General features: G+C 30.5%; 2 protein-coding genes and 1 non-coding gene across 3 annotated transcripts; 1 reads left to right on the top strand and 2 right to left on the bottom strand.

Moving 5' to 3' along the window:
* The first annotated feature begins 786 nt into the window (after window positions 1-786).
* LOC100795349 (protein GRAVITROPIC IN THE LIGHT 1) lies at window positions 787-2,942 on the top strand. The gene has a single exon (XM_003524925.5). The coding sequence runs from the start codon at window positions 1,188-1,190 to the stop codon at window positions 2,568-2,570; it is 1,383 nt and encodes a 460-aa protein (XP_003524973.1). The 5' UTR covers window positions 787-1,187; the 3' UTR covers window positions 2,571-2,942.
* A 4,413-nt stretch (window positions 2,943-7,355) lies between these two features.
* On the bottom strand, window positions 7,356-7,429 carry TRNAI-AAU (transfer RNA isoleucine (anticodon AAU)). The gene has a single exon. It is a non-coding gene; the product is annotated as a tRNA-Ile (tRNA).
* Window positions 7,430-11,474: 4,045 nt separating this feature from the next.
* On the bottom strand, window positions 11,475-12,171 carry LOC102667218 (precursor of CEP14). Its single transcript, XM_006580114.4, has one exon. It carries the CDS (start codon window positions 12,051-12,053, stop codon window positions 11,763-11,765), a length of 291 nt encoding a protein of 96 aa, XP_006580177.1. The 5' UTR covers window positions 12,054-12,171; the 3' UTR covers window positions 11,475-11,762.
* Window positions 12,172-18,543: the final 6,372 nt, after the last annotated feature.

Below are 18,543 nucleotides of genomic sequence, written 5' to 3'. Positions count from 1 at the left end.
TGCGGTGCCATATGGAAAAATGAAAAATCAATTACTGTAGAGTGCGCGCTTAACCATCATTTGCTTTTCCAAATCAAATAAAAAGATATTTAACATGCCGGTACCTTCTAGTTTACCAACATAAAAAAACAACATTCCCAGCCCCTCACATGTTTCATAATGTCCTCCATCAGTCACAAGCATGACAGATTCACAGTTCTTGCAACGGCAGATTTTTTTCAATTAATAATTGATGAATTTGTTATGTAAAATTTAGATATTAGTAAATTAAAAATACCAAATTAATATAAAGATTACTATATAGAATATATACAATAAAATATACCAAGAAATTTGCCAGTCTCCCACATATTTGATAGCCTCTCCCATAAAAAAGCTTGTAATAACTATTACATTCGGAATTTCAACAATTATTTTTTATCAAAAAAATTATTTTTTTTGTTAATCCTCTAATTTATCATGGAAAAGAGATATGGTTAATCCAAAATTCGGCCAATCACTTAATTTGTGTCCAATCATTTAATTTAATATAAAACATGTTAAACAAATAATCAAACATTTTAAAAATTAGCGTGCGTGATTTCTATTTTCTCTTTAATAAAAATATATATCATTATTTATAATTTTTTCCTTGCATACGATATATTATAATTTTATCAATATTTTGAATTCTAATAGGGTCCACAACTAGATCATACCCATCAATCACGTAAGGCAATATGCCCCACACTATCATCTCTGTGGGTAGCTATACAGATATATTATTCCAAACACAAGTAGGCAAAGAAAAAGAAAAAAGTAGATAATCAGTGGCTTGTATGTCAAAGTTCTTGTACTAGAAGCCTACCTTGGAGTATTTAACATCTTTCATGAGAAAGCTAAAGCATTCGTCCTTTTCCTTTTCCCGCGCTTTAAACACACTCCTATTTACTTAATCTCCCCCCCATTATTTCCATAAAATTTTTATGTTTATATATTAATATCACCACACCACCAATCTCTATCGTCGGCTCAAAGACTCTGATTTGAAAGTGTTGTAGTCAAAGATTTGCACCTGCTTTTCCAACCAAAATCTCCTTTTGCTACTGCAAACATTTTCTCTCCCATTGTTATTGGATTTCATCTATTTTTGCTGTGAACACACAAGACTCTTATGCTTCTTCAAACAATAAAATACTTGTCTTGAGATGGAAACCATGAAGCCCAAATCAGCACTCAACAATAGGAGCAAGAAACTGGCAAAGACGTTCCAGAAGGTGATAAGCCTCCGAAGTGCAACGAAACTCGCATCAAACAATGGCATTTGCATGCTCAATTCCCACCTCAAAGTCAAGGAGGACCTCTTCACCGATCAGAACAACAAACCCCACCAAGGAAACAACAAGAATAGAGCAGTTATGGAGGCTCTAATCGCGAGACTCTTCGCTGGCGTCACAACCATCAAAGCAGCATATGCAGAACTCCAAATGGCTCAGCACCCTTACAACAACGACTCCATTCAAGCCGCGGATCAAGCCGTGGTGGATGAACTTCGAGCCATCTCGGAGTTGAAACGCAGGTTCTTGAAGAAGGAGCTTGATCTTTCACCTCATGTTACTATTATGCTCGCGGAGATTCAGGAACAACAAAGTCTCATGAAAACCTACGAAATCACCATCAAGAGGCTCGAAGCCGAGGTTGATTTTAAGGACAATAACATCTCATCGCTCAAGAAACACCTCGACGACTGTGTCAACTTCAACAAATCCATTGAAAAGAAACTCAACTCGAGTGGCTCATTGTCGTTGTTTGATAACCTCACACTTTCATCGTTGAGTCCAACACATTTTGTTCATTTTCTTCACCACACTTTGAGATCAGTCAGAAGCTTCTCCAAGGTTATGATGGCGGAAATGGAATCTGCTCATTGGGATCTCGAAGCAGCGGTTAAGTTCATCCATTCTAACGCGGTTTTCACCAAACCAACTCACCAAACCTTCGCGTTTGAATCGTTTGTTTGCATAACAATGTTTGAAGGCTTCAACTACCCAAACTTCAACGTCGCAGAAGACAAAATCCTACACAAACAAGGAGCACAAAGCCTCTACTTTGACAAATTCAAAAAAGTCAAATCTTTGAATCCAAAACAGTACTTAACCCACAACCCAAACTCTTCCTTCTCCAAGTTCCTAAAATCCAAGTACCTTCAAGTGGTGCACGCCAAAATGGAGTGTTCCTTCTTCGGCAACTTGAACCAGAGGAAGGTGGTGAACTCTGGAGGGTACCCAGAATCTTCTTTCTTCGTCGCGTTTGCAGAGATGGCAAAGCGCGTTTGGACCCTGCATTGTTTGGCGTTGTCGTTTCAGGATGATGATGTCACTGTCTTTCAAATCAAGAAGAACACGAGGTTCTCTGAGGTGTACATGGAGAGTGTCACCGAAGAACCCGTTTCGCATTCAGGGGAATCCTCCGATTCCAGCTCCGGCGAGCTTAGGGTGGGTTTCACGGTGGTGCCGGGTTTCAAAATCGGTAAGACAGTGATACAGAGTCAGGTTTACCTCTCTCTGGTGGGTTCTCCGGCTACTTCCTAATACATAGTATTATTAGTATTAATGACTGTATTAGTATATCCCATGTCATGGTAATATTATGAGTATAATACTCATAATGAGTTGTCAAGTATACACAATAAATGTTTAGAAAAATTTATGAAATATATAATATATAATAAGGAGGATTAAATGAATACTTGACAACTCATTTTCTGTATTATTACTTGGGGGGAAGGATGGATATATACCAAAGTATTAATTCATAATTCCTGTGTAATTAGGCCTTTTTTGAAGTTGTTATTGTACATTTGGTCTCTAGACTAGGGATGCTTCAGGTGCTCTGTTAGACTCTCTTCATAGAATTTGTAGTACTATAACATTTGGTATATACACCTTCTCAATTTCTGTGTTTTTCTTCTGTTATCAGCGATGTCAACTGTAAATTATCTTGTGTGATTGTAATAGTATAATAAATGAAGGATAAGTCTCTTTCAGTTCATTATTACTTGGTTTAATTTGCCAAGTATAGGAATAAGGAGTAATGATTCAAAGCATAATCATTGGAATGTTTTGACTGGAGTGTATGTTAAGTTTTTACTTTAATAAGCATAGCCTTGATTACTTAACCAAATGCTGCCGTAGTGCTCAATTATAAACGTTATATGAAGTAAAGATTAAAGTTTGTGGTTATTTTACGAAAAAGATTTTGATGATAAGGTTCCGCCGAGTGTTTGTGGTATTATTCTGTAATAAAAACATAATGTGTGTTCTATTTTTTAACTACCTTATCATGTCTTTGTAAGTATAAAAATGAGTACACATTATGATGTTCATAAGAGAATAATACTATAAGCAATCAATGAAGAGATTTACCTAAATTTTGTCTATATTTCAATATGGATATGTTTCCTTTGAAATGAATAAATGAGAATGTTTATCTACACCGACCGATACTTGCTTAGGAAGTGGTTTCATTTGAAGGAACGTTTTCCTTTTAAAACTAAACTTTGCCTCATTAGGTATTGAAACTCACCCATGCTTTATGATAACATGTTTGGTTTTCATTTAGAGTTTTAAAATCTTTAAGTAAGACTTTATGTTAAATGAAAAACTATATGATTGTGAAAAAAAATATAAAAAATGATCGATCAAATTTTTTAACAAAATAATTATTAACAAAATGAGTAAATATTTTACTTATATTATAGTATATGTTTATGGAAAAAACAAAATTATACTTAAGCTTGTTAGGTAATTTTTCAAACAAAAAACCTAGCACGCACTGAATTAGTCATATTCATTAGTCACTCCCAAAGGATAGTGTTACTAGTTCCCACCTATTTAATGATTGATTTTGAATTCAAAACCTTCCATTTGATAGAAAATTGAGTCTAAGGTAAGCCTGCCTTGTGTGCATGATTGATGATGGGCCAGGGATGCAGTGACATCAGGGAGGCGCGTGGGATAAGTCTGTGGAGGGGAGCCACAAAGGATGGGCACAGTAAGTGAATGTGAGAGCAGAAAGAGCACAGAGCCATAGCCATTTTGGACCCACATTTCAATTGGCCAACAGGGTAGCAACTAGCAATATTATGATCTTGATTAATCTGATCTAGGAATAGAGAATGAGCGTGGTGGGGTAGGAGATAATCAGATTTTAAGGGCCCCACAAAAGAGAAACTTTGAGTATCAGATTTGTTTCTTCTTGCGATACATTTTTGTCAAAGATAAACTTACTGGCTGTTGGAACAGTGATCGGTTCAAACTTTGCAACAATTCATATCTCATAGCAGAAAATTAGGGAATATGCTGCTTAATTTGCTAGTAATCTGACCCATTAAAACTTTTTTTAAAGTAAAAAACAAAACCTGACCCATTAAAATATGCGGTTAATTAATCTTTAAACACAGCCTAATATGCCTACATGATGATTTCTCAAACAACATTTTTCTTTTAAAAAATAGAAAAAAAATTATATACTAATGATATAAAAAAATTTACACATCAATTTATCATATATGATAAATTAGTTAATTTTTAAATTAATTATTTTGAAATAATTTTAATTAAATAAAAATATAAAATAATATATAGACATTAACCTGTTTAAAAAATACAACTGAAATCTTAAAATATTTCAGTTGTCCGGCTTGAGGTAATAGATGGTTAGATATAACTGATAGAGTTATTCATTTTATAGACGAACAACAGTCCAAGAAAATATGGATACGATACATCAGGACACAAATATTATATGATACAGACTTGTTCATGCAATCAATGTAATTTTTTAAAAGAATTTAAATAATTAAAATGCAACAAAAAATATTTAAATTTTCATGCAATGTCTGACGGATATATCTCATGTGATTAGGGTAAAACACAACTACCATTTATAAGTATCCGTTTGAAACTTGGAAATTTCTTATTTCTTTCGGGTAACTCGATCATAGAAAGTACTTGGATGTTTTTTTTTTTTTACTATGGTTCACGAGATAGATAGGCAACATGTCAGGATTAGATATTACTTGTAGCCAATAATATTGTCTGTCGTTTCCATACCCACTCACTATCACAACGGCACAATCCCAATAAACAATTGTAATTGTGGAATAAACTTTTTTTTGTTTTCAAATTTAATAGATATATAAACCAATCTGAGTGTGGATGTCTATAGTGTTGCATTTTTAGTTTAGAAAAAGAATTTAATTTATTTTTTAAGAATTTATTATTTATTTCAAATCTTATTTTATCTTTAGGATATTATTTAAATTTAAAATTATTATAAATTTTTTTAGAATATTTTAGGATTCTTTTTTCTTTTAAGATTACAAATGCAAAAAACAACTTGAAGATGACGCAGGTTACAGTGGAAAAACAAATATTATTGTGTATGATGCACAAAAAATAAAGGTCTTTAGATTGATCTCAGTCCATTGTAATATAATGTACCCTTCACAGTTTAACACAAACTCTTTTCTCTGCCCTTCCTTTTTCCCTCCTTCTTCTCTTTGTTGCAAACCACTATGATTTCCAACGGCCTTCTTCAATCCATCTACCAACAATTCCCCACTGTTGAACACCATGCACCCCCGACCAATGATTCAAGTCTAGATCTATAAATCAGCAAACAATGCCACCATCAAAATATCGTTGATTTTCCACCACCATCATAGTTATCATTGTCAACCATCATCGGTTTTGAGATTGAAAATGATGGCAACGATAGAGATGGTGTCAAAGAGGAAGGGGTGGTTGGAGACTATGAAGGAAGAAGGGTTAGCAAGAAAGAAAGCAAAACAATGGTAAGGTATAGTGGGAGAGTAGAGTAGCATAATAACATGGAATGAAATCAATCTAAAAATCTTTATTTTTTGTCTATCATACAAAAAAATTACTTTCCACCGTAATCATACCCTTGAAGATGAAAAAATAAATAAATAATTGCCTCATAATCTCTATGCATAAGCCTCTAATAGCCAAGATATGTGATCGCATCATCTGATAGCCATATATTATTTTCGGTATAATATATATATATATATATATATATATATATATATATATATATATATATATATATATGATGGCAGAAAATAATCATCTGTATCTTCAAATTAATTTTAATGTAAAAGTTGAGCATGCATTGAACATTTAGCATAGAGTAAGTAGGAATTCTCAAGCAATTGGGTAAGAATGTTTCCCAATTTGGATATTTTATTTTATTCGTAGCTTGATCTGCACTCCTAATACCAAACGCTTTGGGGGCAAATCCAGCTAATAAATACTAAAGAGCTCATCAATCAATACCTTGGCATACCTTTAAGAAAAGTTCAAATGTTTGACACCATGATGAGGAAACCTCTTTGACAATACATTTTCATGAGGAAACACAAAACCGTGTTTTTAGTTTCTTGATGGCATGGGACGTCTTTGGGTTTAGCCAATACAAAGCCGAGTGCATTGTAGAAGTACTGGTGGACTGCCAAAACAAACACATTGGCAGACATAAATGTGGGAGTTGGGATTGGTAAATGAGACAAGTTTAGGGTGGTTTGATTTAAGATTTTATTTTATTTATCACTTTTAATTACAAAAATATAACCAATAAAATGATATTTTTACAATTATTTTTTCAAATCAAACAATGTTTAGTTTGTAAAAATAGGAATAAAACATAATAGAAGAAGATAAATCATCATCTATTACATTCCCGCCCCCAATTTGGGGTGCACTTGATAGAACAATATTTCTAGATTATAAAATAATTTATTTATAAGTATCTTTAATATAAGAATAATATGAAATTTAAAAGTTATAATTCATTCCATTTTATCATTTTTTCAAATAATAGAATAAAATTTTTGTTTTGTTTCATTATAAAATAATCAAACAATAGAATAATATTTTTATTTCATTTCATTTCAATCCAACATAACTTAACATGTTGAAAATATTATTCAAGGAAAAAAAATATTTTTTAATAAATAACAATTAATATATTTTTATCAGTAAGTGATATAATTAATAAAGAATTTAGATTTAAAACTACTAAAAAAATTACAATTACAATGAAAACCCCGCAATTATTATAAACCTATTAAATCATGTAATTGATTGTTTTTTTTTTAAAAAAAAAAAAAAAAGAGAGAGAGAAAAGATCATTCGTTTTTATGCACTCTTGTGTAAGATGATTATTCATGTTTACTTGTATAAGTTTGATTTACTGAAGAAAAAAATGAAAGAACCCCGTGAAGGCTAAAGGTGACTGTATGCCTCGCTTAACAATTCACAGATAGAGAAAAACGAAAAAAGGAAACATTTTGGCCCATGCAGGTCTCGAACCTGCGACCTTGGCGTTATTAGCACCACGCTCTAACCAACTGAGCTAATAGGCCATTTGATTAATAAGTTCAAGAGTAAGATATCTATTAGTGTTTTGATATATTAGGGCATTTAGGTTATTAATTAAATTGGACCGATGGATTATACTCGTTGCTCTTTGACAATTCGCTAGTGAAAACAAGGTTAGCAAACATCCTTTGTTTATATTATTGAATTAAAGGAATAAAATATACACAATGGAATGTATTAATTGTATATGCTATATTGTAGACCTGTAGTATGTTGCAAATGTTACAAATTTCTAACGTTTTTTTGTTATATATTGTAAAATTTCTAACAATACATAATACTTATTCACCTGATTTATATTTTTTAACATTTTTCATAATAAACCTTACTATTTTTTTGTTAATTACCTTTTTAGTATTTAATTATTTTTACCTAATAACTATTTTTTAAGCTTGAATACAAAGAAGGCAGGTAAGTGTAACATTCTGTGAGCTCAAGGGTTAGCAAATAGAAATGGCAGCATTCTGAGTTTTCTCTACTCATTGTTCTTATGCTTCAAAGTTTTGCGAGTTCTCTTTACTCCCATCATTCTTATGCTTTAACATTCCGTGAGTCTCTCTACTCTCATTGTTCATAGGTATGCATGGTTCAACATTATGTGAGTTCTCTATACTCTTTGCATTGATAGCTAATAGTGAACACATTTCACCTCAACTCTTTGCATTTTTCATCGTTGTCAATGAACACATTTTACACATTAACTTCAGTGCTAAAGTACCTCTCATGTACATAGGATGTTGCTTCTGTAATCTCATTATTGTTTCATGTTAAGTCCCATTGCATTCTAAAAAAGCCCAATCCAAAATACAAGACTTTTCAAAATGCAATGCGACACAACCGAAAACAATAATGGAAGTGCAAGAAGTTTTAGTCTCTCATGTATCCTTTACATTCTTACTCCTCAATCCTCATTGTCCTGAAGAGGCAGTCGAACCATTTCTAGAGAACCAATTTTGAGTGGGCCTTGACAACTTTTGGAGACCCAACTTGGTTAGCACCAATATCATATTAAAATGGATCCATGTCTTATAAAGAATATTTTGACTATATTGCACATGACATAGGACATCTTAATAATAATAAAAATGAACCTTGGAAATTATTAGACTGAAAGAGAGAAATTTAGTGGAGATAACTATAATTACAAGGATGGACCTATCCACGCAGTATGTGAAGTGATTTGTTGCGTGTGATTGAGAACGCTGACTCTTGAAGTTGGATTGGAACACAAGTACGTGTGACATACGTCGAGTTTCTAATGAATAATGTAGTTTCTGATTTTTTAATGTTTCCGGTGTGTGAGGTGTCTGTTATGTTAGGTAGAAGATTCAATCCTCTGCCGTCATCCAATACATATGGATGCAAATAAATTAAACGTATAGTTCAAGTGAGATGCACACATTATTATATATTCTCATTTTCATTATTTTTTCCCCTTATCTTCATAAAATGCTTCTTTAGTTCAGTTTAATATTTTTAAATGATTAATATAAAAGTAATATTAAAAAATTGATTCCTATTTCAGAACAATATTTTAAAATTTAATTTAGAATAATTGATTTTACTTGGATGCTATTATAAAATTACCTTTGAAATGTAATAGATTTAATTGATCGATTGTATTTTTTAATCTTTTAGTATTATTAATGTCACTAGATAATTTCAGAAGATGTGCCAGGCTAAAATGCTAATGCAATTACTCCAACAAGAAAAGAGTGTTGGGTCAGAAGATGTGCAAATGGCAAAACACAGGCCACTGACGGTGATCCCCTTCTTAAAAAAAAAAACAGCTGGGTGCTGGTTGAGGATATGCTATATCTTGGTTCTTTGGACGCGTTTTTAGTCTTTTCTGATGCTATGTTTTTTTTTTGTTTTTTGGCCATAATATGCAAAGTGAGTGGCAGACCAGTAGTTGTATGCATGGACCATATCTAACGCTATTTTTTTTTTCTTCCTCCTTTTGTACTTTAAAATTGAAGATCTCACCTACCATGCTTTCTGAAATTGAGTATATCTGGCATTTAATCCAAAGGACCTTTTACTTATGACACTTGTACCATGAAATTTTTTTCAAAGTGTTACAGCTGGTATAAGAATTTTTTTCAAAGTACCCTAGTATGAGATTGATCAGCATTATGTGCTATATGATGGGATTGGTTCAGGAATTCTCCCACGATTATACCTCAATTGCGATGTGCTAGGACAATCCCGGTCGAATTAAAGTTCCTTGTGTCCTACTCTTCTTGAAGTAAAAAAATTGATGCAGCATAACTATTGTGTTCATTATTGGAGATACTCATTTCGTTATGGTTCTGGACTGTTGGATATATATATATATATATATATATATATATATATATATATATATATAATCAAACACTTTTTTTTTATAGAAACAAGATCAGCGCCCGTGCAATTGCTCGGTAAAAAAGTACAAAACAACTCAACAGTGTCTGTCTTTTTCATTATTATTATCATTTCAGTAAAAAACAAAATGTAAAAAGAGAAAAATCGTAGAAGCTGTAATATGTTGACCGTTGTAATGAAAAAGAAGGTTGGATAGTTTTTATAAATATATTGATTAGTTAGTTAAATTACTCATCAAATCTATAATTTATATGCAAATTTTTAAATAGGTCCCCTTTTTTTAATCCCTTTAGTTTCTAAAACTATCACCAATTGTCATATTTTGTGGTGATTTTAAACTACCAAAAAATAAATTCAAGAACATAGTATTTTAGTTTAGGAATCCAATTTAAAAAAAAATAGTATAAGAACTTACTTAAAAATTCACAAATAATTCGGGGATATATTGAGTAATTTAATCTAAATAATAAGAAGTTAACATTTCATTCAGGCACTGACGAAAGATATCCTATCAAACAAGTAATAACTACTATTTAACTATTGAGGTATTTAGACATTTGAATTAACAAAATATGAGTGAGAAAATCTTTTTAAGTGTATGAGAAATGAATGTAATTTTTTATTATCATATTATTAGTATGAAATATTCATTAATTTTATCGATTTTTGTTGGAAAATTCGACTGGATATTTTTAGTGAAATTTTTTCTTTTTAATCATATTTTTTTATTTATAAGATTTAAATCCGAGACCTTACTTAAAGATATTGAATCCAATATCACTTAAATTAATAATTTGGTGGTAGAAATAAATATTATTCATTAAATCTTATCTTAAATAATCAAAATTAATATAAGTATGTTTTTAGCCCATAATCTTTTTCAGTATTGGATTGCGTCATGTCTTTCCCTAAATTCTACTCATAAAAGCCTTGCATATAAAAATATTTTTTTAGTAAATACATTTGCTTTGAAATAAATATCAAAAGGTTATGTAAATGAAATAGCCTCTTAACTTCCTTAAAAAAAAAAAAAAAGCCTCTTGACGTTGCGTGGAAAGCGACATATCAACAATAACAAGTTACAGTTAATTTAGGAGAAATACTCACCTTTTTAATCATGTGTAGCTTTTTAATTAGAGAGACTCGAAAGGAGGTGAAAAGTATATATAGGCAATTTCAATCTCTAACCATCTAACGAGATCATCACCAAGTCACAAGTACCAACGCATATATTTATATATAGTTAGATGCCTTAAAACACATTGACTAAGATTTAACTTTTACTTGTGCGTATGAATAACACTTCAATACAAAAGACAAACCACACTTTAAGAAAAGCTATGCCTTGATAATAATAAAACATCGATTGTCAAACAGAGATACCCTCGAATCTTGACGCACCAACTCTTGGTGAAAAAAAGTAAGTGGAGGCTTACAAAGAATTGTCTGGAATGAATTTTCTTTCTTTCTTTTTTCTTTTTTTCATGTATTATAATTTCTTTGTATGACGCCAAATGGGTTATCCCTGGATTCCCAGTACCAAATCAACAATTTATCTCTGTTCCAATTCCAAATGGCACATAATATAATATTCCAATTGAGAAAACGTTGATGCAAACTGCAAAGCTTACAAGTACGCCGGAAAAAGAAGTTGACGCAATGTTCAAAATGTATTCATTTATTTATGATAGTGAATGAGTATAATCGTAAAAGGAAAGCTATTAGTCCCAAAACAGAGGAAAGCATAAGCACACATATTCATTCATTCCACTTTTACACAATTCAACTATTCCCTACGGTTTATTTATATCACAATTTCAAAATCCTCTTTACCACCATACAAAGAATCTTGCCATATAATAACAAAACTGAACCAATAAAAATGTGGTGTGATATCTCAAGAAAGAAGTTAAAGAAAAAATAAATAAACACACAAACTTAATTAATTTATTAGTGGCCAACACCAGGGCTAGGGACAGATCTTAGAAGAACTCGATCGATGGCTATGAGGTGTCGTGCTATGAGCTTCTCATCAACCTCCATAGAGTGTCCTTTTTTGCTTGGTGAAGAAGGTGGCACGGTGCCCTTAGGAAGTGCACTCAGAAACAAACTGTCCCTTCTTGAAGATGGGTTTTCCTTCTTCTGCTGCTTCTCTAGAACAAGTTTTCTGGCTTCAAAAAGCGAGCAAAATGAAGACAAGAGAAGCATCAACAGGAGCAGCAACGTGCTAGGTCGTGCCATATTGTGAAAGAGTGAGGGAATAGCTTTATGAGGGAGAGTTATTGAATTATACAAGGAAATGGAGAAATGGGTCGAGAGAGAGAGAGAGAGAGAGAGAACTTGGAGATCATGCTAGCTTTAAGGAGTAAGGGATGGCTAAAGTCAAGAGAAAGTAGGCGTGGGGTTTGAAAATCCAAACAGGATGTGGAATGGGATTGTTGGGATTGAATGTAGGTGGGTCTATAGTAAATTAAGATATTGATCATATATTAAAAATGTTACAAGCCCCACACAGGCCATATAAAGTAAAGGATTTTTTTAATCTCTCTTAAGAATTGATCTTAAAGAACTTGTATGTATTTGATAGTATATTGAGTTTAATTTTTATGCGGTATAAAATATTACATTTTCTTTCTATTACAACTGTGAATTAATTTAAAATAATCATTTTAAATATTAATAAATTTATTATATATGAGTATTGTAATTAGATGACTACGTAAAAAATTTTACGTAAAAAATTTTACATTGATAATGTATGACATTTTTCTTTAGTATATTTTATTATTTGTTTTTAGTTATTTAAAAATATTAATATTAAATTTCTTAATACTAATCTTTAGAGGTGAAGTATTTGATCTGTATATTTTTTAAGCTTAAATATACTTTTATTACTTTAAATTTAGGTAATTATCTTTTTAGTTCTTAAAAAAATAATTTTTTATCATTAATCCCTCAAATTTTTGAAAAATTACTTTTAGTCCATTTTTATTAATGTGTTCATGATTTCATAATTTATATCAATTTTTATACCAAAATGTATTTATTTATTTATTTTGAAAAATGATTTCTGACCATTTTAAACTGTCAAAATATTTGACTTGTATAATTTGATGTTTTTTTTTTTAAATTCTGTTGGTTTTAAAAAAGAAAATAAAAAATAAATGTAAAATTATTGTGATTTTTTACATATTCTAACTGTTTTAAATTGTCATAAATCATTTTTAAAGAAATTAAATTAAAAAAATATTTCAATAATAATAAATCGTCACAAATTATGACACAATTACTAAAAATTGAAATTAAAAATAAAATTTTGAAAATTTAAGGACTAATAAAAAAAATTGAAGAACTAAAAGTAACAATTATACAAATACTAAAAAGATATTGAAGTCTATTTTTTAATACACCCAAATTTAATGTGTAATGTACAGGAATAAATTAATGGATGATAAAAATTAAAGAGAGTATTTTCATGACTCTATTTATATATAATTTTTTTATTTGTTTTATCGTAACATTCTCCACACATGCATGAGATAGCATGAAAAATGTCTTTTTAATAAATAATAACATAATTGCTATTTCTAATAGAATGATAGCTATGATTCTGTGCTTCACATATGTTGATAGGAAGAAGCAACAATCATTATAGCATCATCACCATCTAGTCATAGGTCATAACAGAATCTATTATAGCAATTTTGTTATGCAGCTAGCTGTGCAATTCTGTTAGAAGAATATTACTGTTGTATGATTTTCACTAACAGACAACCATGGGTCATGTATAAATAAGCACTAAAGGAAATAGAATAAGCATAGAGAAGAATTATTAAGTATCAGTTTAGTGTAGCTTAGCATAGAGTAGCTTAGCTTAGTCTTTTGTTCTTAACAATTGGTCCGACTTGTCGCTCTTCAATGGCAGACGCTAAACTTTCCGTCGCCTGTGTGGACCGCCTCGAGGTCGCCATGGTCAAACTCGCTGCAGCCTAAGCTTCCATGGATTCCAAACTTGATGTCATTCTTCTGAAATTGAATACCATGGTACCTAGACAATTCTCTCCATCTTCTTCCTCTGCGAAGTCACCACCCCTAGCCGGAACCATGCCGCCTCTACTTCCCAAGCTAACCAGCCAACTTTTCCCATCTTCTTCCTTTGCAAAGCCACCACCACCAACAAAAACCACGCCACCTCCCCTTCCCATGGCAGCTTCCCACCTCCCCGTTAACGCCAAGCATCACGCACCCTCCTCCGACCCCCTTCGAGCCGCCAGTCACCGGTTCCACACGAAGCCCCCTAGCACTGCATCCTTCCCTTCGACCTCCACTTCTCCATTTTTGTTGTGTTTGTCACCACGGTTAGGGACACAAATCTCCACCCCTTCCTCATCATCGTCTATGCCATTCTTATCGCTACTAAATGGCTTTGCCTCCGCAACGATCTTCATTCACTCATTCTTACACCCAATTTCATTTGGGATCCAGGTTCTATTTTCCTATACCCAACACCTTGAGGACAAGGTGTTTTTGATGGGTTAGGGAATGATAGGAAGAAGGAACAATGATTACAACACCATCACCATCTAGCCATAGGTCATAACAGAATCTGCTATAGTAATTCTGTTATGCAGTTAGTAGTACAATTCTATTAGAAAAATATTATTATCATATGATTTCCACTAACAGACAACCATCCATGAGTCATGTATAAATAAGCACTAAAGGAAATAAAATGGACAAGAAAGAATTATCAAGTATTAGTTTAGTGTAGCTTAGCATAGAATAACAATAATATTCTTCTAACAAAATTACACTACTAACTGCATACTAATGTAATAAATATTCTTTATATTTATCTACTATTATTTTGTAAAATAATTTGAAAATACTATTAATGAAAAAAATAATTAAATTTAATTATATCTATATTGATTTTAATACATGAATCTAAATTATTGTTATTCTTGTAATTTTTTAGATTTTAGCGAGAATTGGACTTGGAGTGATAAATGGCTTAACTTTATATTATCAAAAAAAAAAAAATCTAACATTCTGTATTATGATATTCAATTCAACTCCAATTGATTCACAAAAAAAAACTCCAATTAAATCATTAAATTAGTCGATTTAAATAATTGAACCATTAATTTTAATTTTCCCTGATTCGACTTTTAAATAGTGATTCGTAGTTTTATATACATAAAAAAAGCCATAGTGATTTATAGTACGGACTGTGGAAGATCTAAGTTATGCGAGGGCAGCCGGCAGATTGTCTCTTGTTCTTTTGTTTTTTTTTAGTCGCCCTTGTGCTTTCGTTGAAAAAACTCATTTTTTGCTTACAGTTAATTGTCTGAATAAAAAATTAAAAAGATTTAAGCATGTTTTTCGTTTTAGAATTTAGATATTTTTAATACTTTTAAAACTATTATTTAGTTCCAAAAATATGTCATTATGTCTCCATGAATTAATGACACGGTGAGGTGATGGCTCTCCATTTATCACTTCATTTTTAACTAAACTTTTCTAATAATAATTTAAAAAAAACACAAAAATAATCGGGAACTAAAATAATTTTATGGCAACTAAATAGTTGAAATATCTAAATTTAGGAATTAGAAAAATGTTTATAGTGCATTGTCATTGTGATTTTTAATTAAAAAAACAATTTATTGACTCTTTTAATCAGTGTCTTTATGATTGTACGTAGTCAGCAAGAGACTTTTTCCTAAGGTTTAACTTAAGTTTTCAAAAGTATGGTTTGGGTTGAAAACATACTAAATTGGATTACGGGTATTCAAAACTTGAAATACCATTTTTTATTGTGTGTGTGTCTCGATCAAAACTAGCTATACTATCTATAATATGTAAAGATAATCTTTTGTACGTGTTTTATAAGTACGTTTAAATATAGAATAAACAAGTAAGGAGCCAAAACATGTGATGGCTTTATAATGTTGAAAGAGTCGATTAAAAGTATAAAATGATGTGTATTCCTTAGATTAAAGATAATTGTGTCATATATTTATTTTCGTTAATTAATTATGTGATCATCATTCTTCAAAAAGGTTAAAATCACTTTACCAATTAAAATAAGTAGGCATGATTATAATTGTGGGCGTGGTCCCTGTGCAACTTCAACTGCAACAGCATTTTAAGTGTAGGGTGGGGCGGTCAGAACTTTCGGTCCTGTCGGATAAATACTAGCTTTAAGTTATTTATTTTTTATATATTCATAAATATGATGGATATAATGTGTTAATGAGTATGTATAATATCTATTAAATCATAGCAGAATAAAAAAATGAACAAAAACTGAAAGAAAAAAAAAACAGATATAAATGGAAACGAAGGTTAATTAGATAGATCTATTAAGCCGCATATTTAATAAATAAGTAAGAAAAATAAAACTCACTTCTACAGTTCTACTAGCTTGTAAGAAAAAAATTCCTCTGCAATATTCGCTAGCAAGTATGGTACACATTTTTTTTGTGTGTGTGTGTGAACCTATGGTATACATAATACATGGATAATTTTGTTATTCCCAACCTATCATTGTAATTAATTAAGCGCTGACATGATTTTCAAAACTGAGAACACAAGGCCTTAACGGTTTTCAATAAGTAAAAATTGTAGAGTTTAAGTTAAAAGATAACGTGTATAAATATTGAGAATTTGATTTTTTATCATTAAAGTTTAAGTGACTTAAATGTAAAGTGAAAGATTATATTTTACAATGAACCTTAGTTGAATAGATGTATTGGAAGTTGTTTTTGTTTCAAAGAATTTATTTATTATAGTTGGTAATAATTTCACTATAAAGGAGAGATCTAGTGGAGAAATAATACATGACAAGAGAATGTATGATAAGAGAGATTATGAATCAAAGTTACTTTGTTGAGAGAAAAATGTCAGAGTTATCATTTCTTGTAACTATTGAGTGGGATATTCGGGTGATATACTATTCAAGGTGAGTTACAATCTTGTAATCATTTTTATGATGATGAAATATTTTTTGAGACAGATCCGTAGACATAGATAAGAGATGTCGAACCACGTTAAATTATTGTATTTATTATTATTTTCTTATGATATAATTTTTATTATATTCTCACGATTCTGATAGGTGTGAATAATTTTATCTGAGAGAATATTCATTACCAACAAAAATTTCATATATATGTAAGTCATATATTTAATAAAGAAGTATAGAAAATAAAACTCACTTCTACTAGCTTGTAAGAAAAAATTTCGTCTTCAATATTCGCTGGTAGGGTATACATGGATAATTTTGTTATCTCAACCTATCATTGTAACTAATTAAGTGATAACATCATTTTCTTAATCGAGAGAACACAAATGGCGTGACAATTGTGTATATGTAAAATTTGGTATATAAGTCATATATTTAATAAATAAGTATAGAATAAAACGCACTTCTACCTGGTTGAAAGGAAAATTTTCGTCTTCAATATTCGCTCTGTGGTTTTTGTTATTCCTAACCTATCATTGTAGCTAATTAGAAACATGCGTGATTTTCAAAACTGAGAACTCAAGTGATATATATATATATATAAATTTATTCTTATATATACCATTCAATAATATATTATCCTATGATCTATATACTTGTTGCTTTACATGTTTACTTTTATAAGTCACTTATCTTTAGTTTTAGGTATAGATTGTTGATCCAATTGATAACTGGATAGGCTTATTTAGCTTAATCAATTATCTTGAGTTTAAGTTTTTTTTATATATTATTGTGCTAAATATTTGAATAAGGAATTTTATTGTTCGTATTAGTTTTATTATACTCGATCGAATAAAATTATTTTTAAGAAAAATATATGTAATTTAGATAAAAAATAATTCGTCATTAAAAGTTTGTCTTTATAATGACGGTAATGATTAATGTTAGATTTAATTTAGTTGTACATATATATATTTAAAGTAAATTGTGACCGTAGTTATACATATGTTCACAAAAGTATTGGTTGAAAACACATTTATTAAGTTTTTTAATTTGTTATTTATTTATTTTTAGATTTTCCAATAAAAAAAAGATTGATGCTTGTATTAAGATTTATGTGACATTTTTAAAAAAATATCATTGTTTGGCATAAAGGAAAAGACTATAAAATAAAAAATTTTAAGTTGTTTTCATTTTTCAAATGAAATTCGTGTTGAGTTTTTGTCTTAAACAAAATAGTACTAGTATAAAGGATCCTAATCACCACGAAATTAGCAATCCGTATATTCACATGGGTGAAAATCGAGCTGAATTTAAAAACTTGATTGGAGATCTAAAATCATAATTAAAAAAAATTCAAAATGTGCTTAATTTTCTAACATTTTCAAGTGAAAATGAATTACATCGATTAAATAAATTTGTAAAATTAATATACTTGTGATTGTTGTGCGTAATTGGACCAGGAGGAGGAGTTCATACAACCAAACATTTTTAGCATATGTTTACTTAAAAGAATAACAATAACAATATGGCTGACTTGTGCTAATTGATATCACGTTGAAGGAAATAGTAGGAGGGAAGTCAAAATTTGTAGTTGGATAGGATTACGTGTATGGCAAATACTTTTTTTCTTCTTTAGAAAAGGTCTAAAAGAAGGAAAAGATGCTGGGAAGAATGGACACAGAGAAGCCTTAATTATTCACACATGTCACAGTTCAGGTGTTTCCCTTGGGACATGATTTACCTAATTACCGAAAGTAC

Source organism: Glycine max, chromosome 5 (genome assembly GCF_000004515.6).
Source record: "Glycine max cultivar Williams 82 chromosome 5, Glycine_max_v4.0, whole genome shotgun sequence".
In the NCBI taxonomy this organism is placed as follows: domain Eukaryota; kingdom Viridiplantae; phylum Streptophyta; class Magnoliopsida; order Fabales; family Fabaceae; genus Glycine; species Glycine max.
Note: the sequence above shows the minus strand (reverse complement) of the source record. Positions and strands in the feature narration are given on the sequence as shown.

Bases quoted from the DNA above. Each gene is read 5' to 3' on its own strand.
- LOC102667218 (XM_006580114.4), bottom strand. From the start codon at position 12,053: ATGGCACGACCTAGCACGTTGCTGCTCCTGTTGATGCTTCTCTTGTCT.
- LOC100795349 (XM_003524925.5), top strand. From the start codon at position 1,188: ATGGAAACCATGAAGCCCAAATCAGCACTCAACAATAGGAGCAAGAAA.